The 26,378-nt window shown below is 44.1% G+C and overlaps 2 protein-coding genes across 2 annotated transcripts in view; both read left to right on the top strand.

The window, feature by feature from the left end:
- UBASH3B (ubiquitin associated and SH3 domain containing B) overlaps nt 1–7,105 on the top strand; it is a 70,041-nt gene extending 62,936 nt beyond the window's left edge. The window contains exons 12-14 of the mRNA XM_053997008.1: nt 347–453; nt 3,405–3,514; nt 4,534–7,105. Coding sequence (XP_053852983.1) covers nt 347–453; nt 3,405–3,514; nt 4,534–4,671 — 355 coding nt within the window. The 3' untranslated portion in view covers nt 4,672–7,105. The remainder of the gene's footprint in view (nt 1–346; nt 454–3,404; nt 3,515–4,533) is intronic.
- A 3,688-nt stretch (nt 7,106–10,793) lies between these two features.
- Nucleotides 10,794–26,094, top strand: CRTAM (cytotoxic and regulatory T cell molecule). Its single transcript, XM_053996838.1, has 11 exons — nt 10,794–10,842; nt 13,889–14,041; nt 15,903–16,055; nt 16,227–16,358; nt 19,805–19,975; nt 20,552–20,644; nt 20,786–21,097; nt 23,179–23,325; nt 24,779–24,862; nt 25,523–25,571; nt 25,992–26,094. Exons 1-11 carry the CDS (start codon nt 10,794–10,796, stop codon nt 26,092–26,094), a joined length of 1,446 nt encoding a protein of 481 aa, XP_053852813.1.
- The last annotated feature ends 284 nt before the right edge of the window (nt 26,095–26,378 follow it).

Consider the following 26,378-nt stretch of genomic DNA (forward strand, 5'->3'; position numbering starts at 1 on the left):
ATTATTATATTAATTATATAGTATGTGTTATTATATTTTCTATAAATATAATTATTTATCATTATTATACAAATATATTATATTAATATGTTGTGTAATTATTATTATTATTATTATTATTATTATTATTATTATTATTATTGTTGTTATTGTTATTATTATTATTGTTGTTGTTGTTGTTGTTATTGTTCTTGTTATTATTGTTTAAAATATATGCATAAAATACATTCTGTCTTATTATAACCCAAATTTCCCACATCACTGGCAGCTCCTCCTGATCAGGGAGCTTGCACAGGATTCTTGGAATTCTTTTTTCCCATTTCCTGGCTGCTCTTTTCTCCGCCAGACCTCACATCCCTGTCAGCAAGCTGGCGGTGTCCGAGTCCTACGACACCTACATCAGCAGGAGCTACCAAGTGACGAAGGAAATCATCAGCGAATGTAAAGGCAAAGGTGGGTGCTGCGCAGGGGTGCTGATTGATTAAAGAAATCTGGATATTGATCTAGCACCAATATGCAGCTGTGACGGACAAAAACTCTCTGACAGTTTAAAGTTAAAAGTGTATGTTCATTGCGGCGCCGGGCAGCGTGCGGGACAGCTCCCAAATGCACACTGCACCTTTCCAATGGTTACAGAGTCCTTTTATCCACTCCAGAATTGAATATCCAAAATACAAATACATATTCATCATTTGGTACATCCCATTCCTCGCTTCCTATGCTAATCATTCCCAAAGCTATTAAGCATGCAGAGTTTGTTCCTTGAAATGGGTCGGTGGTCCCTTTCATGGGGAGGGGTCCCAAAATGAGGAAGTAAATGAAGTCTTCCTCATTCTGACCTTTCTGCCTTTTCAATGCAAATATGACAAATGAACCTTGTAGAACTCCCATTCCTTGTCTTCAATTGGTTTCAGAACAGAGGAGGCCCACAATTGTCTCATGTTCCTAAAAGCTGTTTGTCAGTTTCTATATTCTTCATTACAAACCCAGCTAACGAAACATTGTGTGTTGACAAGCAATCAATTATTAGTTAACTACTAACTCTTAACTTCATCAAGGCCTACTTACAAAATCCCTTTAATTAACTCCAGTAAAGCTTATCTCTAACTAAAATCTTAGCTCCTCTAAAATCTCTATATCTCTTAAAGTTTATGTTTCAGTGCCAACCGCGCCCCGCAGGCTGGCATGGCAATCCCAGTATTCCTGACATCTGCCCCTCTTAGGGGATCAATTCCCGCGCCTGAATCCCTCATGCTCTCTCCCAGCAGCATTGCAAAGTCCTGAACTCTGGATTTCTCTCGGGGTTCCTAAGGTCAGGGTGACCCCAAGGGAGACCGAAAGAGTCTTTGCTTCCCTAGCCCGAACGCAGCCCAAGGAGGAGCCTGGAATGCGCTTTCAAGGTGGTTTATTTCTTCTTATCTATGATATTTTCTCTCTGACCTGCCGTGTCCGCCTAGTGCAGAAGCCACGGCAGTCTGGCCTCGAGTCCTGGGCGCTCCCACATTATATACTCAAAACAACGTGTGTCTGTTTACAATTTCCTCACCAATTCCCATCATCTCTGTTAGACTGTGAATCTCTACCCTAAACCAATAGAAAAGTGTCACCATCACAGCAAGACATGGAGGAAAAGAAAACTAAGAAGAAGGTCAGGACACGCCCAAATCCCTCCATCTTGTCCCCTGAACCCCTTATCTTAAAAACCCCAAAATTCTACTTTTCCACCCTGTGTTAGTTCAAATATCACACTACTAAAACCCTTGTGGCTTGTAATTCCTCATATAAAATTGACAGCTTTTCACAGGCTAAAATCAAAGCCACAGGTGTTTTTGACTTCATGCCAAGGTCCCCGAGCCCCCTGCCAGGGTCTGGAGCCAGCCAGGGCAGCCACAGGGATGTGCTGGGCTCCGACACTGAACCAGAATTTCAGATATGCTCATTTTACAAGAGAGGTCCATAAAGATCAATAGCAGAATTATTATAGGGATCCCGACCCATTGGAATATGGGATTTTATTCCCAAGGGAATAAATGAGTTATTTGCCCTCTGCTGTGTGTTCCCAGCATTAAATGGGGCATTTTCCCTCCCCTGTCCGAGCTCCTCCTCCAAATCATATTCCCATAAAGACCTTCCTCCTGTTCTTAAAGACCATAAAGAACATTTCTCCAAACACAATATTGATTTTTTTAAAACGCCTGTTTATATTCCCATAAAGACCTTAGAACATTTCTCTAAACACAATATTGAAACTTTTAAATAATCCCTAGCTGTTATTGTTGATCCACAACATTCTGGGAATTCCTAAATTCTGGTCTTTTCACTGATTTCATCTCCCTGACCTGTGTCTGCATCCTAAGCTTTGGTTTTAATGGTTTGCACACAAAATTCAAAAGCACAGTGGGGCATTGGTTGTAAAGGATCTTGGAAATGGAAATGCAAAGCTGCCACTGTGCAAAGCCAGCAAGTGAAATTAAAGTGTTTGTTGTAATAGGAATTAATTTTTGCGTAGGCAAAAAGCATCTGCTTCCCAGCACAGCTGAAATCTCGCGGGAATTCTTGTTTTCTCCAGAAAGCATTTTTAAACCAAGTAGGAGCGAGTTAACCATTACCCTGAAAACTGAGAAACACTCCAAACATGTTAACAAATCCCATTTTCCCCTTAATTCACAGTTTGATGTGTTGTTATATGATAAAATGTTTTAAAAGGCTGCTTGATCTGGGGCACCAGCCCCTAAAGCTGGCTTTACCTCCCACCTCAGCTGTCCGAGTCCAGCACATCCCTCTGGCTGCCCTGGCTGGCTCCAGACCCTGGAGGGGGCTCGGGGACCTTGGCACGAAGTCAAAAACACCTGTGGCTTCCATTTTAACCCATGGAAAAAACTGCCAACTCTGTGTGAGGAATTACAAACCACAAGGGTTTGAGTGGTGTGGTAGTTGAGTTAACACAGGGTGGAAAAGTGGAATTTTGGGGTTTTTAGAACGGGGTCCAAGGGGACAAAATGGAGGGGTTTGGGTGTGTCCTGACCTTCTTCTCCTTCTCCTTCTCCTCCATGTCTCGCTGTGCTGGTGACACTTTTCTGTTGGTTTAAGGCACAGACACACTGTCCAACATCAATGACAGACATTGGCACGTTATTCTAACCACGGCACACGGAGTTTTTGGTATAAAATGTGAACACTGCCCTGAGGGCAGACAGAATGCCATGGCCGAGCTGCTGGACAGAGCTCAGCAGGGCAGAGAGAGAATGTTCTAGAGAAGGGAAAATGAACAACCTTGAGAATCCGACCCTGCACATTCAGACTCCTTTGGCTGTGGGGCTGGGAGAACGAGGACTTTTGCACTCTTGGGGTCATCCCAACACCCAGACCCCAAAACTCAGGCTGCGTTTCTCATTTTATTTCAGGAAATAACATCCTGATAGTGGCTCACGCATCCTCCCTGGAGGCCTGCACCTGCCAGCTCCAGGGGCTGTCACCTCAGAACTCCAAGGATTTTGTACAGATGGTCCGAAAGGTAACTGCCAGCAGGGAGCAGGGCCCTGGCTCTGCAGAGACAAAAACAATTTGCAGTCTGCTGGAGCAGGGCTTGGTCTGGGCTTTACTCATTTCAGGAGTCAGGAGGGTGAGGGAGAAGGGTTTGAGAGGCTGGGACAGAGTGTGGGGTCAGGGGCCCACCTGAGTTTGGTGCTTTGTGGGGTCAGATGTCCATCTAAGATGGGTTTGTAGGGACTCTTTAGGGCTTTGTGGGGTCAGTGTCTACCTGAGATGGGTTTGCAGGGACAGTTTGGTGCTTTGTGGGGTCAGGTGCCCACCTGAGATGGGTTTGCAGGGACTCTTTTGGGCTTTGTGGATGCCAGGGGCTGTGCAGAGAGCCCCAAACCCCTTCAGCACTTCAGCTCTACAGCACTTCCCCTTCTGATCTAAAGAGATGCTAACCATCAAAAGGCTGGGAATTATAGTGGGATTTTTACTTCCTCTCCTTTCCTGCCCTCTGCAGAGGCTCCCTGGAACATTCAGGGCTCATCTGGGAACCCCTGAGCTGCAGGAACATCCATATTTCCCCCAAAGCTGTGCTGGTTTGGGACCACATTTGCTTGGAGCTGGTCCCTATTTAAACCTACATTCCATTTAAAAACTACATTCTGTTCAAAACCACTTTCTTAAAACTACATTCCATTAAAAAATACATTCTTAAAACTACTTTCCAATCAAAACTACCTTCTTAAAACTGACTTCTTAATACTACCTTCTTAAAACTACTTTCCATTCAAAACTGCCTTCTTAAAACTACTTTCCATTCAAAACTGCATTTTTAAACCCACATTCCAAGGGTATAATCTGGTTTTTTTTCCCAGTGTTTTGCACAGGCAGTGGTGCACAGTGTGTCAATCACCATCTGAAAATGGACATTGGGTGAGGAAAAGACAGAAAAAACAGGGTGAAATCCTGGAGTAGCAGAGCAGGGCTTCACCCCTTGGGATTGCCCAGCTCAGCCCCTGCTTTTTGCCTTAATTCCCATCTCTCTCCTCACAGATTCCATACCTGGGGTTCTGCTCCTGCGAAGAACTGGGGGACACCGGTGTTTGGCAGCTCACAGACCCTCCCATCCTCCCTCTCACACATGGACCAACTGGAGGCTTTAACTGGAGAGAAACCCTGCTGCAGGAGTAGGGCCAGCCCCAGCGAGGACAGCCTCTCCCAGCGCTGGAGATCTCCTCTTCTCCCTCGTGTTTTATTGCCAGCAGGAAAATCCCCTCCTCATCTCTCCCGTGGCTCGCTCCAAGCACATCTCACCCAGCCACAGCCCTGCAAAAAGTCTCATTTACACCAAAATGGGCTGATTTGAGGAGGGGGGGGGGGAATTGAAATACAGCTTGAGGCTCTTGCACAGCTCGGGGTTGGTTTCCTCACCTTGAAGGAGCTCTGGTGACACTTTCACTGCCACTGCAGCACGGCAGGGACAAGGAGCCCTGTGTCAGGCAGGATGCTGGGGTTGTTTTCTCACTGCTATTTTTGCAAAGTGTCTGAAGCCTCGTTCAGCACCTCGTGCTTGCTCCACTCCCAGCCCCCAAACCCTCAGCACCTTCCAGAAAAAAAATGAAAGGATTTGATTTCCTTCCCCAAGGCTGGAAATGAGTCCAGCATTGCCTCTGCAGGCTGCACCAGGTTATTCCTCTCCTCTGAGCAGGCAGAGATGGGAGTGCCCAAAATGTGCTGGGTAGTGTGCAGGGATTCGTTGATATAAAGGAAAAATCTGGATCAGAGGAAAATTCCAAATTTCACATCAGTTGCAGGTGAAGTTTGAGCATCAAAAGTCAGCACAACAAAAGCTGGGAGGAATTTCTTTGAAGTGGAGATAAAAGAAGCCTTTTCCAGCCAAGCCTGGGGGATTTAGGAAGTTCAGATTTGGGTTTTTAGTCCTTTACTTTGGTTATTGAAGTCCACCTGTGTGCCCAGACACAGCCTAAAAGGTTTGTGCTGTTTAAATTCCTTCCAGGCTTTGGAAAAGGGTTTTTTTTCCCTTTTATACTGGGATTTTTGTGCTGGCCATTCACCAGGAGTGTCTCTGTGTCCCTTTGGCAGCCCTGGTGAGATTGTGCAGCCAGCAGGTTGCTCCAGGAACACTGGGATGAAAAAGCTGCTGGAATTCAGCTGGAATTCTTAGTGCTGGAATTCCCAAGTGCCACCTGTCATAAAGACAAAGCAGCTAAAAAACAAACAAAAAAAAAAACCAGCACATTTCAATTTAGGAACAACATTTGATGCATTTATCCAGGGAGGGAAGGGTTGGGATTGGGGGAAAGTGGAAGAGGAGGGTTTCCATCTCTAACCAAGAAATTTGGGATCACCAGGGGGATCCTCTTGGTGCCAGAGCCTGCAGGCTGCTAAAAAATCCTGCATCCCAAAATACACCACAGTGGGTATTTATAACATAAAGTGGCAGCAGAGCAGGGGCTTTTAGGATTAGAATTATTAAAAATTGTCAGCTTTGGTGATCAATTATTTGGTGATAAATTATCAATTATCAACAAATTATAGATTTTTTGGTGATAGAATTATCTAAAATGATCGGCTTTGGTGATAAATTATCAATTATTTGGTGATAAATTATAAATTATCAATAAATTATAGATTTTTTGTGATAGAATTATCTAAAATGATCGGCTTTGGTGATAAATTATCAATTATTTGGCGATAAATTATCAATTATCGATAAATTATCAATTATCAATAAATTATAGATTTTTTTTTTTTGGTGATAAAATTATCTAAAATGATCGGCTTTGGTGATAAATTATCAATTATTTGGTGATAAAATATCAATTAGCAATAAATTATAGATTTTTTTTTTGGTGATAGAATTATCTAAAATTATCCGCTTTGGTCAAAGAATTGCTGCAGGCACTTCAGCAGTGCAGGCTTGCATTAAAACTGGGTTTAAAAGGGATTTAGGCAAACTCCTTTCTTGCTTTGGGCCACAAGTGTGAGCACTCCCAGGAGCAGAATCATCCCGGAATGGTTTGGGTTGGAAAAACCTCGAAGCTGCCCCGGGAGCAGGGACAGAGCAGGCGGCCTTGGAGCCTCCCGGGGGTGTGGAAACCACGAAACCACGAAACCACGAAACAAAGAGCAGCATCCAAGGCACGCTGGGCTGCTCCAGGAGAGATTTCTGCCGTCCCTGCCCAGCTCTGCCTCTGCTCGAAGTGCTCAAGTGTTTGAAATGGGTGAGATTTGGTGTTTATCACTCAAAGAAAAATCAAATTCTCGCGGTGTTTTGGTGGATTTTCCCCTCAGGCAGGGCTGCTGACACCTCCCCCAAGCTGCCGCAACGACCAGGGAGTGACAAAGTGCAATTCCAGCTTCCCAAAAGAGGAGAAAGAATTGGGATGGAGCAAAATCTTCTTTGGAGCTCGCACCTCCTGTCCACACCCAGCCTGGCCCATAGCCCAGCTATTCCCACACTCCATAGGAATATTCCATTATTTCTACTTTTAGGACTGTGTAACACACCTTAGGCCGCTCATAAGTGCTTTATTACAGCAGGGATGGAACTGAAAAGTCAGGGAGAAAAATTAGGACAGGACAAAGAAAACAAACAAACAAACAGCTTGTTCCTGTGTGGTTTTATCGCTGTCAGGTTCATTTTTAATTGTTATTTAAACTGTTTTTGGCTGTCTACAGACATTCTGAAGAGCATTTCTTGTTTTCCTCCATGCAAAAAAAAAAAAAAAATCTAAATTAAATACTTGACAATCACACAAAAAAAGAAAAAAAAAAAAAAGGAAAAAATTTGGTTGCTGAGGCGTGTGAATTCTCCAGATTTTTTGTTTCATGCCAGCAAGGTGTAAATTGGGGCAAGAAATATTGTTGTATTCTAATGTTTATTGCTCAGATGCTGCTGGAGTTGAGTGACATTAAAAGGAGTTTATTTAGGAGCACGGAACAGAGAGGGAGCAAAAGCTGAATGCACAATTGGAGTGGTGTTAGCTGCTCTTTGATACAGAGAAAAAAGTGTCCTGGTTGAGGAGGTAGATGTTAAAATACTCTTCTTTAAATATATATATATATATTTTTGGATGTTTGGGAAATATTTTGACAATTGTAGTCTTGTCTCGAATTAGGTGTCAAGAATCACGGGGAGAAGAATCTTATTTCCTTCAGCATTTTGAGTTTTCTTGGGGGTTTTGTGTTAAGCAGTCTGGTGTTGAAAAGGCTTTTTTGGGGGGAAAAAAAGAGAAAAAATGTTGTTCCTTTTAATTTAATTGAGAGGTTAAGAAGACAAAAGAATTGCTGCTTCACTTTCACCCCATTGCTGCTCATGAATGTGGATTTTCTGTCACTCAGTGGTTTGGCCCAGAACATTAAACTTGAGCTCTCCAAAATCTTTTCCTTCCCTGTGAGCTGCATCACATCCCGAGTTTTGTTCTAACAGCACCCCCAGGTTTTTCCTTCTCCCCACAATTAAGGCAAAAAAGCTGCAAACCTGCCAAGAACAAATGGTTCATCCTCATAATCGCAATGGACGGCTTAGAAAAGGACAAGAATTAAATTGGCGTTACCCTCCAATCAACAGAGCTTTGCTCCTTTATGCAAAATGAGGATCCAGAGCGTGATCATTTCAGTAAAAATTGGTATTTCCCTTTTCACTCCCACTGAGCAGTTTCACACAGAAGTTGGCTGAGGCCAGGGGCCTCCTTCTGCTATGAAATTCGAGTGAATTTAACGAGTGGCATTTTTTATCCCCAAATAATGGCTTTGCTTTGTGCTTTGGGTTCCTTTCTTTCAAACGAGGCGCAGATTTGGAAGTCTCAGGTAGGAGGGACGGGGGAGCAGAGTGCTTGGGATGGTGTCACTGAACAAAAGAAATGCAATTAACAGCGGCTGTTAATTAACAGATTGGCTGCAAAGGCTCTAAATCACTTCTTGCTGCTCCCCACTTCCTCAAATTCATCCCCTGGGGAATCTTCATGACCCACAACAGAAAATACTCAGCCAGTTCCTTTATGACTTGCCATTAAAATGTATTTTCTGAACTTTCTCTCCATGGCATCTCTTCAGACTCGATGTTATCAACAGCTCCTCTTTCTTTTGTTTTTGTTTTTTTGTTTCATTTTCAACCTGTTGTATCATTCTGTTTATTACCGTTTTTGGTTTTTTTATTTAGTGTGAGCAGATTGTATTTATTTGAGGGAAAGAAAAAAAGTTTGCTGTTTAAAAAAAAACCCAATAATTGTATTGCCAAAAATAGCTGTAATTACCTGTGACATCTGTATTTTTTTATTTTGGGGATGGGGCAGGCAGGGGGGTGGGTGGTTGTTTTTAATCTCAGTTTTGACTGCTAACAACTGTTAAAACAACCACTGCATTTTAATTTGCTTCTCACATTAAATGGAATTCTCGGAAGTCAGACAAAAATATCTCGTAGGTGATTTAATAAAGATTCCAAGCGCCCTTCCTATTTCAGATTTCCTCCGGAGGGAGTGTGGTGGGATTTTGAGCTGCATTTTTCTTTTTTCCTGAGGCTGAAATTCACTCACTTGACAGCAGATGGCACAAAATCCTCCCGACTCCGGCTCTCCCTGCCCGGGGATGGGGTTTTCCCTCTGAATTCAGCTTTTCCCTGGAGTTATTTCACTCTCGGGTTTGGATGTGTGGAACTGAAGCCACAACTTTCAAACCAAATTTACTTTTCCTGGATTTTTAAACTTTTTCTCTTTCAACCCAGCTGCTTTAAATTCATGACCTGCAGCTCTGTTTTCCAGTAAAATTGATTCATGATGATGAACACAAAAGCCACAGCTTTTATGAACCAAATATCCCCTGAGTGATGCACTTCCCTGCACCTGAAAGTTTCATGGAAACTGATCCTAATAAATCAGGAATAAAACACACAAAGTGCTTATAATTAATTTTGTCCACTTCACTCAAGCACACACAGGTTTTAAACCATAATTATCTTATTAAATTCAGTTTATTTTGACTGTAATAGTTGACCACACCAAATTTTGAGCAGTTGCCAAAGGAGGGCCAGAAGAGGATCTGCCAAAAATTCTTTTTGGGAATCACAAATCATGAGATTGACTTGGAGCAGTGTGATGTTATCACACACCTGGGGGGACACCAGGCTGGAACAATCAGACCTGCAAGGGGAAACCCAAACTGCATCCCCTGGGACCTGCTGTGTCCCCACCCCTCCTCGAGCACCTCCGTTCTGCCACACACCACAGCAGCAATTCCCTTTTGCCACTGCTGCTCCTCCAGCATCCCCGGGCACAGCCAAAACGCTGCTGGGCAGCAGCACGGTGGCACAAGAGTGACACATTTATAATCCGGGCGTTTAAAGTGGGTTTTAAGCAGCCTTGCCACTTCCACGAGTGACTTTTTATAATCCAGGCATTTTAAAAGGGTTTTCAAGCAGCCTTGCCACTTCCACGAGTGACTTTTTTATAATCCAGGCATTTTAAAAGGGTTTTCAAGCAGCCTTGCCACTTCCACGAGTGACTTTTTATAATCCAGGCATTTTAAAAAGGTTTTCAAGCAGCCTTGCCACTTCCACGAGTGACATTTTATAATCCAGGCGTTTAAAAAGGGTTTTCAAGCAGCCTTGCCACTTCTACGAGTGACTTTTTTTTTAATCCAAGGATTTTAAAATGGGTTTTTAAGCAGCCTTGCCACATCCACGAGTGACTTTTTTTTAATCCAAAGATTTTAAAATGGGTTTTTAAGCAGCCTTGACACATCCACCAAGTAAGTGCTGCCTTCCTGACCCTTGGGGAATGAAATCCCGGGGCATCACGGCAGCAGGGTGACCCCAAACCCACATTTCTCTGATTTTCACCTTCTCCCTCTCCACGCATCCCTCCCCGAGCTGAGCCAGGCGGGGCTGGAGCGGCGAATTTCGGAGTCCCCGGTGCTGTCGCCCACCAGTTCCTGCGGAGGGACCCGTGAGGTCACCGGTGTCTCAGCAGCAGAGGAAACTCGAGGTGGGGGCAGAGGGAAGGGGCAGAGACCCCGGGGCTGTGAAGTCACCGTAAATGCGACTTGAGGTCACCGTAAATGCGCTGAAAAGGGACCGGTGACAGCGGCAGCCCCGCAGAGGGAGGAAGCCGAGCCCAGCCAAGCCCAGCTCAGCTCAGCCCAGCTCAGCTCGGCTCAGCCCAGCCCAGCTCAGCTCAGCTCGGCTCAGCTCAGCCCAGCTCAGCTCAGCCCAGCCCAGCTCAGCCCAGCCCAGCTCAGCTCAGCCCAGCTCAGCTCAGCCCAGCTCAGCTCAGCTCAGCTCAGCTCAGCTCAGCATGACCGTGCCCGGGGTGCTGCTCACCGTGCCGCTGCTCCTGCTGCGAGGTAAGCCCGGGGTTGTCTCATCCCAGCTCTCCTTCCCAGTCCAGCTGGGCAAACTATTCCCAGAGCTCCGGCACACCGGGCACAGGGCTGTGCTGGTGGTGTCTGGGTGACAAAGCTACAGTGTCACCCCATTCCCAATTTTGTCACCCCATTTAGGAGTTGTCACCCCATTTAGGAGTCAGTGAGCTCACTGACTCTTAAACCCCGGATTAGTGAGAGCCAGTTACTCCTGGCAGCTTGAGGTGACAAAGGTATCAAAATATTCTGCCTAAAATTTGGGCAGAGGATTCAAAGGGATGCTCGCTTTGCCCGGGTCAGAAATCCAAGTGTGCCTTTGTTGGCGCATTGTGTGAAGTCAGAGCAATTTAGGGAGAACCTGCAAAGTCCTTTGAAAAAGAAAAGCCCTTCAGGTGCTCAATCTCCTCGCTCCTGCTGGAGGAGGAAGCTTATTCGGATCTCCTTTATCTTTCGGGCACAGGAGAGTGACAGGTTCATGTCTGACTGTGCCAAACAGAGGATCCAAGAAGGATCTAACAGAGGATCCAGGGAAGGAAGGAGCAGGGCAGCAATCCATGACGGGATCCCTGCAGGCTTCACTCCTGACCTTTGCAGGAGAAATGGGTGCATGATCCTGGGGCTGCAGCAATATTCCCTCTCCCTCCTGGAACAGAAACCACTGCAGGGCTGTCGCTGACAATTTGCTAATTCTCAGAACAGCCCCTCTCCCCCGTTTTGCCCCAGACTCCTGCAGGATTAATTTCTAGCTGCTGCCTCAGCTTCCAGAATTGATTCAGCTCCATCCACAGGTCAGCAGCCAGGACAAAACCAACTCATTAAATGGGGTGGCTGTGGGTTACAATCTCACAGATAACTGCACCAAAAACAGTAAATGGGGTGGCTGTGGATTACAGGCTCACAGATAACTGCACCAAAATCATTAAATGGGGTGGCTGTGGGTTACAGGCTCACAGATAACTGCACCAAAACTCATTAAATGGGGTGGCTCTGTAGATTACAGGCTCACAGAAATAACACTCACTTCCAAAAATTTTAATGGTTTATTAAAACCTTATCAAAAAACACCATCGCATTACTCATCTATAACAGCACCAAACCTAACTCATTAAACAGAGTGATTGTGGGTTACAATCTCACAAATAACTGCACCAAAATTAACTTATTAAATGGGGTGGCTGTGGGTTACAGGCTCACTAATAACTCTGCACCAAAACTCATTAAATGGGGTGATGGTGGATTGCAATCTCACAGACAGCTCTGCACCAAAATCCATTCAATGGGGTGGCTCTGTGGGTTACAGTCTCACAAATAACTCTGCACCAAAATCATTAAATGGTGTGGCTGAGGGTTACAGGCTCACAGACAACTCTGCACCCGTGCTCTCAGTGCAAGTCTCAGTGCAAGGAGCTCTCAGTCACTTCCTGGGGGCTCCAAGAATAGCAACCAGAGTAGAACCACTCTGCTCGGTGCGTCCTGCAATTTCCAGCACCAAACTGCTGCCCTTTCTTGCCAGGAAGGGGAGTCTGGCACTTGATGGCAGAGTGGTTTTTCCAAGTGGGCTCCCCGTGGGACAAAAGCCACCACACCTGGAGCTGCCGTGGGGACAGCTCCCACGTGTAGTGACCACAGTGGCTGCAGAGCAGAGCCCCTGTGCAGGGAAGAGCTGCCCTGTGAGTCATGCTCTGAACAAAACCCATTTTCCAGTGGTCTCCCATGGAAATTACCTTTCTGCCCCGGGTTGGAAAAGCAAGCATCACCCCCAGCTCTTCTTGCTCAGCCTCGCCACAGTCACCCCAGAGGTGTGATCTGCCAGACCCCACGCTGCTGGTGGTGACAGGAAACCATCACGGGGACAGAAATACCCGAGGGGCCTGTGGAAAACCACACACAACCCCCAGCTGCTCTGAACAACTCTCACCTCCTGCCACAGCTCCTCCCAGGGACGGGCACAGCCACAATCCCCATGGGCAACTGCTGCCTTACAGGGAGACAAGGCTGATTCTAGAGGTGCAAAAATCAGCTCCAGCAAAATTCCCGACCAAAAAAAAAAAAAAAAAAAAAAAAAAAAAAAAAGTCATTTCAGAGCGCTTTAAAATTTTTAAGAATGTGAAAATTTTCCCCAATGCCCAGAAAGATTCATTTCCCCAAACTGCAGTGGGAACTGCAGCTAGGTGGAAAATCAAATCAAAACACACAAAACAGGAATGAAAACAAAATTCTCCTGCTGCCTATTTACTTGACTCCACGCCAGGCACCAATGTTGGCATTCTCCAGGGCATGGTTTTTGTCTGGAGAAGGCAATTCATTCCAGGTCATCAAATATTTTCACCAATTATTTTATCTGCCTTAGAATGGCTGGAGAGAAAAAACACATTTTACTGCCCACCTGTGAATTGAGTTGGGAAAAGAGAGAGTGAAATTTCATTTTAGTAACCTGTGCCAGGCCAGGTTTGGGCTTTTTTTTCAAAAGAAGTTTCATTTCTGAGTTTAAAAAGCCTCATTTTTAGAGGTGTTGGGAAGTCATTTGCTGCTCAGTCACACACTGAGCAAATCAGGTTCAACAGCTCCAGAGTGGGACATAAAATCAGAGAATGGTTTGGGTTGGAAGGGACCTTAAATATTATTTAGTTATAATAATAGAATAAGTGAAAATGGAATGTTTGTGTTTAAATACAGGGAGAGAGTGCATGAAATGGGTCTGCTTCAATTCTTTATTGAACTAATAATAAAAATAATGAAATACTTTTTAATAATGAAATATTTTCTTGGCTAAGAACTGGTTAATATTTAAATCAGGTCGTGCTGGCAGGTGAAGATCCCTGTGAAGATCTACCTTTGTCACACAGTGCCTGTGATGACCTGTCCAATGACAATAATTCATTTCTATCCCTACAACCACACCGGCAATGTAGAAATATTCAAAAACCATTGCAAGAAAGGAAAATTTACACATTTCTCTGTGCAAAATATCACTGCTTTGCTTCGTGACACAATTTCCCACTCGTTCTTTCCCCCCGGTGCGTGGCAGGGGGGTTTCCAGGGGCTGCCAGTGACTCTGTGACTCTGAAGGAAGGAGAAAATCTAAATCTTCACTGCAACTTCAGCACCCCCAGCAACACCAACTTTACCCTGCAGTGGTCAAACCCTCAGGGTTTCACCATTTTCCTCAACACCCACCAGGGTAAGTGTGAAACCCCAGCCTGGTGGCACTTCCCACCAGGGCTGGGGACATTGAGCTGTCCCTGCTGCTGCTGTGGCATTCACATTCTCCAGACAGACAGACAGACAGACAGACAGACAGACAGACAGACAGACACAATTCTGTCTCTCAGGATTGCACAGAGAGGAGAAGAGAAAACAATCTTTCTCTCTGCTCCTTGGTTTTGCCCATGTGGAATGTGGTGTGGAGATTGTTCACCTGCAGGGATTGCTGGGCTGGATTCTGGTGAAGGTTGTTTGGGGTCAGTGACCAGTGGGATCCAGCTGTGCCTCGGGCTCTCAGCAGAGTCACGAGTTTGAGTTAGATAGGTAAGTAAGAAATAAATATATAGAATAAAATAGTATCTCTTTAAATAGTATATTAATGGAATATAGTATAGTTTTAGTAAAGCTGTCCTTCAGCCTCCAGATCTGGAGCAGACACCAGCATTTCTTCCCTGAATCAGGGTCCACCACCTCTTTACTGGATGCTGCCACCCTGGCCAGGGGGACTCTGATGCCCAAGGTGCCAACAGGGGGGAGTTGTAGCTGTGTCCAGAGGATCCTGTCCCTTCCTGGTCACCAGAAATTGATGCCTTTTGGGGCTACCTAAAAAGAGGCCAGACAAAATTAAGGGAATAAAAAGCAGTTCTATTCATTGAAGAGCCTTCAGGTACATTTAGGGCAGACAAAACCCACCCAAAAATGGACAACTGGTCACAAATTTCACACTTTTATAAGTTTGGTCCATTTGCATATTGGGGGTGAATCTGCCAATTACAGCTTCAGCTAATGAAGTCATTTACCCCAAGTTTGCTCCCCCAACTCACTTTTGTTTCCATCTCTCAGGCCTGAGGCAGTGAGGGGTCCTTGATTGCCAGGCCTGGAGAGGAATTGTTGTGTCTGCCCCAAATGGGGAAGCAGCAGCTCACACTGGGTGTGGGGTTTGGAGTTCTACACTAAAGAACTGCAGGTTACAAATAGATGGAAAATAGAAAAGCTGAAATCCAGGGCATCAACTCCTTCCCTTGGCGGGGGTTTGAGCTGCAGCCCCTTCCTGGCAGTCCTGGCAAATCATTTCCTGAGGGATGGAAACCCCCAGCAGCAGAGCTCTCAGGGACGAGCTGGAGCTGCCAGCAGCACCCCGAGGGCAGCACAGAACCCACTCTTGGCTTTAGGGACAGGGGGGGACATTCCTGACAGCCCTGACACTCTTCCACTCACAGGAATTCGGTGCAGTGCGTCAGGAGGAGATTTTGGGGAAATCGCAATGATTTTGAAATGTGCTGGCAAAGCCAAAGTTGCCATTTCTGCTTTCCCCCTCCCATCTCTCCATCCTTCTCTCTCCTCCTCTTGGTCCAAATGCAGGATGAGGAGTGCCTTGGCCTTCCCCCTCTGCAGCTATCCAGCATTCCTTGTCAAATCCTTTCCGTTTTAATTGTAAGAATGACTGGGATTCACCCAAATTGCTGGGATTTCCTTCCAGCTCAGTATTTTGTCAAAACCTCAGCTAAAAAAAAAAAAAATTAAGATAAAAAGAGAAGTTTTGAGGCCTCTGATGATTGAACAAAGCCCCAGTTTCAGTTCAATTTAAGGGCAGCATTTTCTGTGCTGCAATTGTGGGAAAAGTTCATGGGCTTGTTGGGCTGACCCTGAGGGCTCCTGTAAATCATGCAGCAGGAGGAAAGAATTAAAGGTTAGAAAGTCAAGAGAGAGAAAGGAGAGTAGGAGATGCTTTCATTAAAAAAACTGAAACTTTAAAATGCCATAAAATAAAAACTCATGCTTTGACTTCCTCTGCTGAGCCAACCCCCGTGGTGTGCTGGTTTTTCTGTTCCTTGCAGTTTTAAGAGACCAGAGGTACAAACTGCTCCGTTATTCCAAGGATGAATTGTCCATCCAGCTGTCCAACCTGACAGTGCAGGACGAAGGAATTTACAAGTGCTTCTACTACAGCAGGGACATCCAAAACAAGAGCCAGAATGTTGAGATTTTGGGTAAGTTTCCTCACCTGCTTTGTTTTCCTTTGAGGAGTAGAACAGAGCCAGCTCCTCAAATCTACACCTGAATTTTCCCATCATTTTGCTTTTAGCTCAGTCTCCTCCAATAATGCTGATGAAAACGAGTAGAAAATGCCCCAAAACTGATCCTAAATCTTCCTGCTGCAGCTGCTCCTTCCCACCCCATGCTGGAAGTCTCCCAGGATGAAGGAAGAGGCATCAAACTCTCCTGCTACACCCAGGGGGGCAGACCCCAGCCCCAGATTTCCTGGCTGCTGGACAACGGGATCGAGCTCCTAGGTAAGAGCTCAAAGACTTTTTGGGCACTAAAATCGTTTTTTTTTTATCAGGTTTGGGTGGTTTAAAGATGCTGGAGGGTGAAAAAGCAGCTGGGTCTGCCACTCATGGCTACAACTTGGTGCAGGTCTGGGGAACAGTCGGCATGAAATTCCAGTGGGATAAAATAAACCCAAAATCCTGGAACCTCAGCACTAAATTCCACTGGGATAAAACAAACCCAAACCCCTGGAACCTCAGCTCTAAATTTCAGTGGAATAAAATAAAGCCAAACCCCTGTAACTTCAGCATTAAATTCTACAGGGATAAAATAAACCCAAAATCCTGGAACTTCAGTATTAAATTCCACTGGGATAAAATAAACCCAAAATCCTGGAATTTCAGCACTAAATTCCACTGGGATAAAACAAACCCAAACCCCTGGAACCTCAGCATTAAATTCCACTGGGATAAAACAAACCCAAAGCCCTGGAACCTCAGCATTAAATTCCACTGGGATAAAATAAACCCAAAATCCTGGAACTTCAGTATTAAATTCCACTGGGATAAAATAAACCCAAAATCCTGGAACTTCAGTATTAAATTCCACTGGGATAAAATAAACTCAAAATCCTGGAACCTCAGCACTAAATTCCAATGGAATAAAATAAGGCCAAACCCCTGGAATTTCAGCACTAAATTCCACTGAGATAAAATGAACCAAAACCCTTGGAATTTCAGCACTAAATTTCAATGGGATAAAATAAACCCAAACCCCTGGAATTTCAAAACCCCATAAATTCTACAGGGATTAAATGAACCCAGAATCTTGGAAGTTCGGATAAAATGAATCCACAATCTTGGAACTTCAGCACTAAATTCTAGTGGGATAAAATAACCCCAAAATCCTGGAATTTTAGCACTAAATTCCACTGGGATAAAATGAACCAAAACCCTTGGAATTTCAGCACTAAATTTCAGTGGAATAAAATAAACCCAAACCCCTGGAATTTCAGCATTAAATTCTACATGGATAAAAATAAACACAAAATCCTGGAACCTCAGCACTGAATTCCACTTATTTGGGATAATTCCACTTTATTTGGGGCTAAAACAGCCCCAAAATCCTGGAGCCAGAATTTTCAAAGCCCCAGCTGCTTTTCTTCTCCTTTCCCCTGCCTGCTGCACAAACAACTGCCATTCTACCAGTGCTATAAATAACATTATTCTGCAAATCACTGCCTTCTCAGCTCCAGTGCACATCTGTATCAAAATGTGAGAAAAAAACACTCAGGGATGCAAATGGCTTTTTCTTTCACACATCAACAAAACTCTTACCTGTGTTTTGCATCGTCAAGCGACATATTTAAAGCTGAGCCTGTAACCTCCCCTGGCCCAATGCCGGAGTCTCCCCAGGTTGGGGTGACCCCGGGTGGTGGTGAAGTCTCTCCTCCAACCCGGGCCTTCAAAGAAAGACTCAGCAGTCTTCAGTCGTGTGGTCTCAAGGCAGTTTATTGCATGTTATCTCAAGGCACACAGACTCCCTGACATTCTCCCTGACTCCTTCTCCCTCTGCGTCTCTCTCCGTCTCTGTCTCCGTCTCCCTCGCCCAAGGGGCTGGTGCCATCTTTTATATCACACATTACCTATTAAATGTTTAGTTTTTCCCCAATGCCTATCACCTATATTGAACAGTGGCTTTCTACTCTAAACCAATCTGTGAGTGCCAACACCACCAAGAACAGGGAGGATAGGAAGGAGAAAGAAGGAGGACAGGGCATGCCCAAATCCCTCCATCTCAGAACCTCTGACCCCCATGTACAAAACTCAGACCCCTCTGTACAAGGCCTAAACCCCCCTGTACAGCACTCAAAAATCCTACCTTTCACTTTGTGATTACTTCTATTATAATATCTAAACTTTTGTGATTTCTTGTTCTTCCTGCAAAGTTGGTAAATTGTTCCATGGGTCAAGCTCAAGACCACAGGGGTTTCCAGCTGCCTGCCAGGGTCTCAGAGGCTTCTGCCCTGGGCCCAGAACATCCAAGAGTGTCTGAGGGACACCTTGGGTTCCGACAGCCCAAGATGGTTTATATTTAAATAAGAGCTCTAGAAAACAGCGGAGAGTTGTGTTTTCTGGCCTGAAATTAGAGTTAATAAGAAGAATAAATCAGGTTGGCAGATAAAACCTGGGGGTTTTCAATGCAGAAAAGGTGTTTTAGAGCAGTGCATGGTGGAAAAGCTGGTTTTTAAATCCTGCCTGTGTTTGGGAAGAGCTGGGCTGTGTGTGAGGGCCTGGGATTACCAGCTGGGAAGTCACAAAACCCTCAACAGATCCCCGCTGATATTTTATCTCTGTCCCTCACAGTGTTTTTCTCTTCACGTTTGCATGAAGAGGTGGGAGACACAAATTTAATTGTTTGAAAGATAAGAAATCATTGCCCTAATCCAGTATTTCTCCAATTTCTGTGTTCTTCTCCATTTTTTGAAGGCTTGGAGTAACTCTCCTTCCTCCCCCTTCCATTCCCAGCTTTAATCACTTCCTGCAAATATTTACACTAATCAGAAAATAGCTAATAAATCTTAATTACTGACAACACCAGGGCTCAGCAGGGGCAAACCAGCTGTAATTACTGAGCTGCTGCTGACAAAGATGATTTCTGAAATCCTTTCGGAGCTCTTACCTGGCCCTGCTGGGGATGGAAAAGAGTGTTGAGAGATGCTGATCTGGAAAGGTTCATTTGGAAATGGGGAATTTCTTTCATTTAAGGGTAACAGAGCATCAAAAGCTCTGCGTTCTAAACAGAAATATTTGTGCCCTTCAGGCAAACATCTGAAACACCTCCCCCTCCACCAGGGCTGTTCAAACACATCTCTCTGCTCACATCAAACACAAATTTATTTTTCCGTATCATCAACATTACCTGGAGGAATCAGGTAATCAGTAATACTGGGAATCCCACCTGACTCCCCCAAATTCCTTGTGGCAAGGCAAGGAACCCTGGTGTGTAAATTCCAACAGCTGGAAAAGGGGAAGAGTCAAACCCGTGTGCTGTAGCAGCGCTGGAGAACAGGATTTCAGTGTCACCCTGCTCTTTTGAGAGTTTTAAAGTTCTTCTAAAAGTTCCTATGCCTTCTGATATTTACATTTTTAATTGAGTTTTCTCACACATGTTTATGTAAATAATGATTGTTTTGCTTTCTTCTTCGTGGGTGGAGAGAATTGATGGACTGTTGGTTTGCCCAGTGTGGTTGGAGAGGTGGCAGTTTCACCCTCCAATCCACTGTCACTTTTACTATTGTATATATAGTGGAGTCAGAAAATAAAGTTGGCTTTTTTGAGTTATTTTTCTTTCCTTTTACATCTAGCCTGCTTCTGTGAGTTATTTCGTGTCGCAGTGTGATGTTTCAGGGTGATAGAAACACTTTTATTTATTTTATTATTTTTTTTTTCTCCCAACGGGCGTGCAGGTGACACCAGGCACCAGCTGGGAGCTGATGGGAAGAAATGGAGCACCAGGAGCACACTGAGGATCCTCAGCTACAGCCCCAAAGTGACAGCCAGCTGCATCACCCAGCACCCTGCCCTCGGGGCACGGGGGCTGGTGGCATCTGTCCACCTCCAGGACCTCCCCAGCACGGGTACTGCAGCTCCCCCAGCTCTGCCTCTCCGATTTCGCTGCCCCGAGGTGGTGAAAATGCTGCAGATGCACACAGAAGTGTGGGGTCTGCTTTTAAATGAGCAGCCTGGGGCAAAAAAAAAAGGGTTTGGAGCTGTTCCTCAGTGGCAGAGCTGAGCAGCAGCACCTGCCCCAAGCTCCCCACAGCGAAGTGTTTCGTTTTATTCCTCATTCCAGAGCAGCAAATATATTCTGAGGGCAGGAAAGCTGAGGGTGGGACTGGAAGTGAGACCCTTGATCTGACAGAAAGGCCAATAAACAATCCAGAGCATGGGGCAGGGCAGAAAACCCAATAAACAATCCAGAGCATGGGGCAGGGCAGAAAACCCAAACAATCCAGAGCATGGGGCAGGGCAGAAAACCCAATAAACAATCCAGAGCATGGAGCAGGGAAGAAAACCCAAACAATCCAGAGCATGGGGCAGGGCAGAAAACCCAAACAATCCAGAGCATGGGGCAGGGCAGGGTAGTTTTTCAAGGATCTGCTCTGTGGCAAAGCCTCTTGTGATTTTTTACTTTTTTGGGGGGGTTTCTTTAGGCTGCAAGCAAGCAACCAGACTTTCAGAGGATGCGCAAGTTCCCAGCCCTTCAGAGAATCCAGCAGTTTCCAGCTCTCCAGAGAATCCAGCAGGTACCAGCCCTTCTGCATCCCCAGAGAATCCAGAAGTTTCCAACCCTTCTGCATCCCCAAAAGATCCAGAAGTTTCCAGCTACTCTGAATCCCCAAAAGATCCAGAAGTTTCCAGTCCCTTTGCATCCCCAAAAGATCCAGAAATCTCCAGCCCCTCTGCATCCCCAGAGAATCCAGAAGCTTCCAACTCTTCTGCATCCCCAAAAGATCCAGAAGTTTCCAACCCTTCTGCATCCCCAGAGAATCTGGAAGCTGCCAACTCATCTGCATCCCCAGAGAATCCAGAAGCTTCCAACTCTTCTGCATCCCCAAAAGATCCAGAAGTTTCCAACTCTTCTGTATCCCCAGAGAATCCAGAAGTTTCCAGCCCCTCTGCATCCCCAGAGAATCCAGCAGTTCCCAGCTCAGCACCACCGCCAGCCCAGCCAAACCTCACAGATGTCTCATCTAACGGTGAGTTTGGTCTCAGTCACCTGAATTTGTCAAAGCTGAAATCAGGATTGCAGAAATGCTGCCGGGCACGGAGTTCCATCCCACGTGCCAGAGGAGAGTGGGACACAGAGCGCAGCATTTCCTGCTTGTTCCCTCCTTTTCCCAGCCAAAATCCCTCTCCTTGGAGGAAGAAGGATGGGAGCAGGGTGGGAGCCAGGCTGGGATGCTCTGGATGGGCTGCACTAGATGGCACTGTGCAACAACTCTTCTCGGAATTTAGAGAATCACAGAATCCACAAAATCACCAGGCTGGAAGAGACCTTCAGGATCATCGAGTCCAACCCAGCCCCAACAGCTCAACTAAACCTGGCACCCAGTGCCACATCCAGGCTTTGTTAAACACACCCAGGGATGGTGACTGCACCTCCCCGGGCAGCCATTCCAGAACTTTATCACCCTTTCTGTAAAAAACCTTTTCCTGATACCCAACCTTTATTTCCCTTGGTGCAGCTTAAGGCTGTGTCCTCTGGTTCTGTCAGTTCCTGGAGAAAGAGCCCAGCCCCAGCTGAGCACAGCCACCTTTCAGGGAGTTTAGAGAGTGCTGAGGTCACCCCTGAGTCTCCTTTTCTCCAGGCTGAGCACCCCCAGCTCCCTCAGCCGTTCCTCTTCATCCGTGCTTGCACCAGCCTGCACTTCCCAAACTCAGGAGTTTTTCCCAGCACAATCCAAACCTCCACAGGCCAAAAAAAAATCACCCAAAACCCCACCAAGAGTTCTGCACCTGCTTAGCACGACAGGCCCTGCAGTGGCAAATCAACTGCTGCTTTAGAAACGCCCAGACTCTTGGGTTTTATTGGTTTAAAAGTGATATATCAGTGATTGCAAACAGCACAAAATGAATATATCCTGATAAAGGCTGCTCTGATAAATCCTGGCACGTGCCAGGACAGCATCCACGGAGAGGGAGCCTCAATCTTTTACAGGGGGATGGAACCAGAGGGGCTTTCAGGTCCCTTCCAGCCCAAACCACTCTGGAATTCTGTGGCTTTTGCTGGGTGTGAAAAGGAAAGGGAAATCTCTTATGAATGCAAAGTTTTGGTACACACAGCACACACCGTCCTTTCAGCACTGCAAATCAGTGTTAATGACTATGTCTATCATTAACTATTCTATACCATTATTATAGATAATATTATATATCATTCTATATTATATATCATTAACTTTATTATATCCTAAAATGAAGTTCAAAACTTCATGAATTTACATTCATTAAGGTGAATTCTTCACAATTCATTGGGCGAATTCTGCTCTAACACCATATCCATGGGGGTGAAACCGTTCTTGTTTGAATTCCCAGGACATTTAACAGCAAATTATATTGTTATTGTTATGATATTATATATCATTATATATTATAATATATAGAATTAACTATATTATATCCTAAAATGAAGTTCAAAACTTCATGAATTTACATCCATTAAGGTGAATTCTTCACAATTCATTGGGTGAATTCTCCCACCATATCCATTGGGGTGAAACCATTCTTGTTTGAATTCCCAGGACATTTAACAGCAAATTATATACTAGTGTTATTACTGTTGTTCTTGTTGTTGTTATTGTTATCATTGTTATTACTGTTATTGTATATCATTATATATCATATTATATATCATTATATATTATATCCTAAAATGAAGTTCAAAACTTCATGAATTTATTATTCACATCCATTAAGGTGAATTCTTCACAATTCATTGGGCGAATTCTGCTCTAATACCATATCCATGGGGGTGAAACCGTTCTTGTTTGAATTCCCAGGACACTGAACAGCAAATTATATTGTTATTGTTATTATATTATATATCATTATATATTATAATATATAGAATTAACTATATTATATCCTAAGATGAAATTCAAAACTTCATGAATTCGCATCCATTAAGGTGAATTCTTCACAATTCATTGGGTGAATTCTCCCACCATATCCATGGGGGTGAAACCATTCTTATTTGAATTCCCAGGACACTGAACAGCAAATTAATTATAATTATTATTAGATATCATCTCCTAACGTGTGCAGGGCTCTGTTGCAGAGCGAGATGCCCAGTCCAGAGGAGTGGGGAGGAAGCAGAGGAATCTCCTGCTGCCCGTGCTGGTGGCTGCTCTGCTGCTGGCGCTGCTCATCATCGCTCTGCTCTTGGCGCTGAAGCTGAAGAAAGCGCACGGGCAGTGGAGGAGAGGTGAGGAGATGGAGAGGAGAGGAGAGGAGAGGAGATGGAGAGGAGAGGAGAGGAGAGGAGAGGAGAGGAGAGGAGAGGAGAGGAGAGGAGAGGAGAGGAGAGGAGAGGAGAGGAGAGGAGAGGAGAGGAGAGGAGAGGAGAGGAGAGGAGAGGAGAGGAGAGGAGAGGAGAGGAGAGGAGAGGAGAGGAGAGGAGAGGAGAGGAGAGGAGAGGAGAGGAGAGGAGAGGAGAGGAGAGGAGAGGAGAGGAGAGGAGAGGAGAGGAGAGGAGAGGAGAGGAGAGGAGAGGAGAGGAGAGGAGAGGAGAGGAGAGGAGAGGAGAGGAGAGGAGAGGAGAGGAGAGGAGAGGAGAGGAGAGGAGAGGAGAGGAGAGGAGAGGAGAGGAGAGGAGAGGAGAGGAGAGGAGAGGAGAGGAGAGGAGAGGAGAGGAGAGGAGAGGGCTCGCCCGGGCAGCTCCGGCTGACGAATTCCCCAGCTTCACTCTTCCCTCAGCTTCCCTATGCTCCGGGCAGGGGGCGAGAATTTTTACTGAAATGATCACGCTCTGGATCCTCATTTTGCACAAAGGAGCAAAGCTCTGTTGATTGGAGGGTAACGCCAATTTAATTCTTGTCCTTTTCTAAGCCGTCCATTGCGATTATGAGGATGAACCATTTGTTCTTGGCAGGTTTGCAGCTTTTTTGCCTTAATTGTGGGGAGAAGGAAAAACCTGGGGGTGCTGTTAGAACAAAACTCGGGATGTGATGCAGCTCACAGGGAAGGAAAAGATTTTGGAGAGCTCAAGTTTAATCTTCTGGGCCAAACCACTGAGTGACAGAAAATCCACATTCATGAGCGAGAAGGAATAATGGGGGGGAAAATCGTGTTCCCGTCGTTCAGCATCTCATGCTCGGAATTTGGTGGGGTTGCAATTATTTCGTTTATTTAATTTATTATTAAATAGTTATATTTTAGTTAATAAATTTATTTATTTCATTTATTTAATTTTCTAAAATGGTTTTCCGTTATATAATATATAATATATAATATATAATATATAATATATAATATATAATATAATATATTTTATAGTATATAGTATATATTATGTGTTATGTATTATGTAATATATAATATATTAAACATCATATATTATATATTATATATTATATATTATATATTATATAATATATATATTTATATATAATTATATTAATATATTCTTTATATATTATTATATATTATTTATTTATATTATCTATAAATTAAATAATTAATTTCTTAATTATTTAATGCTATTTATTTTATGTAATTATTTTTAATTACTTAATAATTTAATTATTTAAATTAATTTTTTCTGGGTTTTTCCACAGAAAATTTAACTATCGAATTGTTTAATTTAATTTTTGTGAGTTTTTCCACAGAAAATGTAATAATTTAATTCTTTAAATTAATGTTTGTGGGTTTTTCCACAGAGAATGATGCTTCAGAGCAGACACTGGAGAGTTATAAATCCAGATCTAACGAAGACAGTCCAGGCCATGAGAAGAATGGACAAGGTGAAAAACTTTAATTAACATATTATTGTAAATATGTTATTGGCTTAAATAATAATTAATGCTTGTTTTATTTAATTCTAATAAATAATTATTATAATAATATTCTATATAATAATATTATAATAGTATATAATATTATAATAGTATTTGTAATACTATTATAATATTATTATAATACTATATACTATATATACTATGATAGTAATTATAATAGTATAATATTATATATAATTATAATATTTCATTAATTTTGCAATATTTAATTATAATAAATAATTCTTGTTTTATTTAATTGCTGCTGACTGGCCAGAGCAGGTGGCAGCCATAAATAATAAATAATGAATAACAAAATTTAAATAATAGAAAACAAATATCAAATAAATAAATAATCAATAAGAAATGGCAAGTGCCAAATGGCAAATAAAAAATAACAAAATTTAAATAATAAAAAGCAAATATCAAATAAATAATAAATAATAAATGGCTAGTGCTAGCAAATAATAAATAAGAAATAACAACATTTAAATAATAAATAACAAATATCTAATATTTGTTATTATAAATAATAAATAGCAAGTAATAAATAGCAAAAATATTAAATAATAAATAGCAAATCATTAATAATAAATAGCAAATAATTAAATATTTCTTGTGTTTTAGCTGGAAATCCCAAATCCAACATGCAATATGTAACAGAGGGACCTGTGGAACCCCCAGAGAAGAATCCAGGAACCCCAGAGAAAATTCCAGGAACCCCAGAGAAGAATCCAGAAATCCCAGAGAAAAATCCAGAAATCCCAGAGAAAATTCCAGGAACCCCAGAGAAGAATCCGGGAACCCCAGAGAAGAATCCAGAAACCCCAGAGAAAAGTCCAGAAATCCCAGAGAAAATTCCAGAAACCCCAGAGAAAAATCCAGGAACCCCAGAGAAAAATCCAGGAACCCCAGAGAAAATTCCAGGAACCCCAGAGAAAAATCCAGGAACCCCAGAGAAGAATCCAGGAACCCCAGAGAAAATTCCAGGAACCCCAGAGAAAAATCCAGGAACCCCAGAGAAAAATCCAGGAACCCCAGAGAAGAATCCAGAAATCCCAGAGAAAAGTCCAGGAACCCCAGAGAAAATTCCAGGAACCCCAGAGAAGAGCCCAGGAACCCCAGAGAAGAGCCCAGGTGCCAAAGCCACGGCAAGGAGTGAGGCAATATTTGCGTGTGGAAGGGACACAGACGTGTAAGGGCGGCAAAGCGCAGGAACCTGCAGCTCCCCGGCCTTTGTGCCAAAGGTTTCAGGGGTCTCGACTGGAAGGAGCAGGGGGGACAGCGAGCTCCATCCCAGAGGCACCCTGGGGTGCTCCCGGCACCCAAAGGCACCCTGGGGTGCTCCTGGCACCCAGCGGGGCCGGGAGATGCTCCTGGAAACGTGGACGGAGCCACCTGGAACGCCGAGAGCATTTCACCAAGCTCTGCCACAGCCCCAGCAGCACTCAGCGTCCTGGGAGGGCATCCAGGCCCAAATTCA

The sequence above is a fragment of the Vidua macroura genome, chromosome 22 (assembly GCF_024509145.1).
Source record: "Vidua macroura isolate BioBank_ID:100142 chromosome 22, ASM2450914v1, whole genome shotgun sequence".
NCBI classification, from domain to species: Eukaryota; Metazoa; Chordata; class Aves; order Passeriformes; family Viduidae; genus Vidua; species Vidua macroura.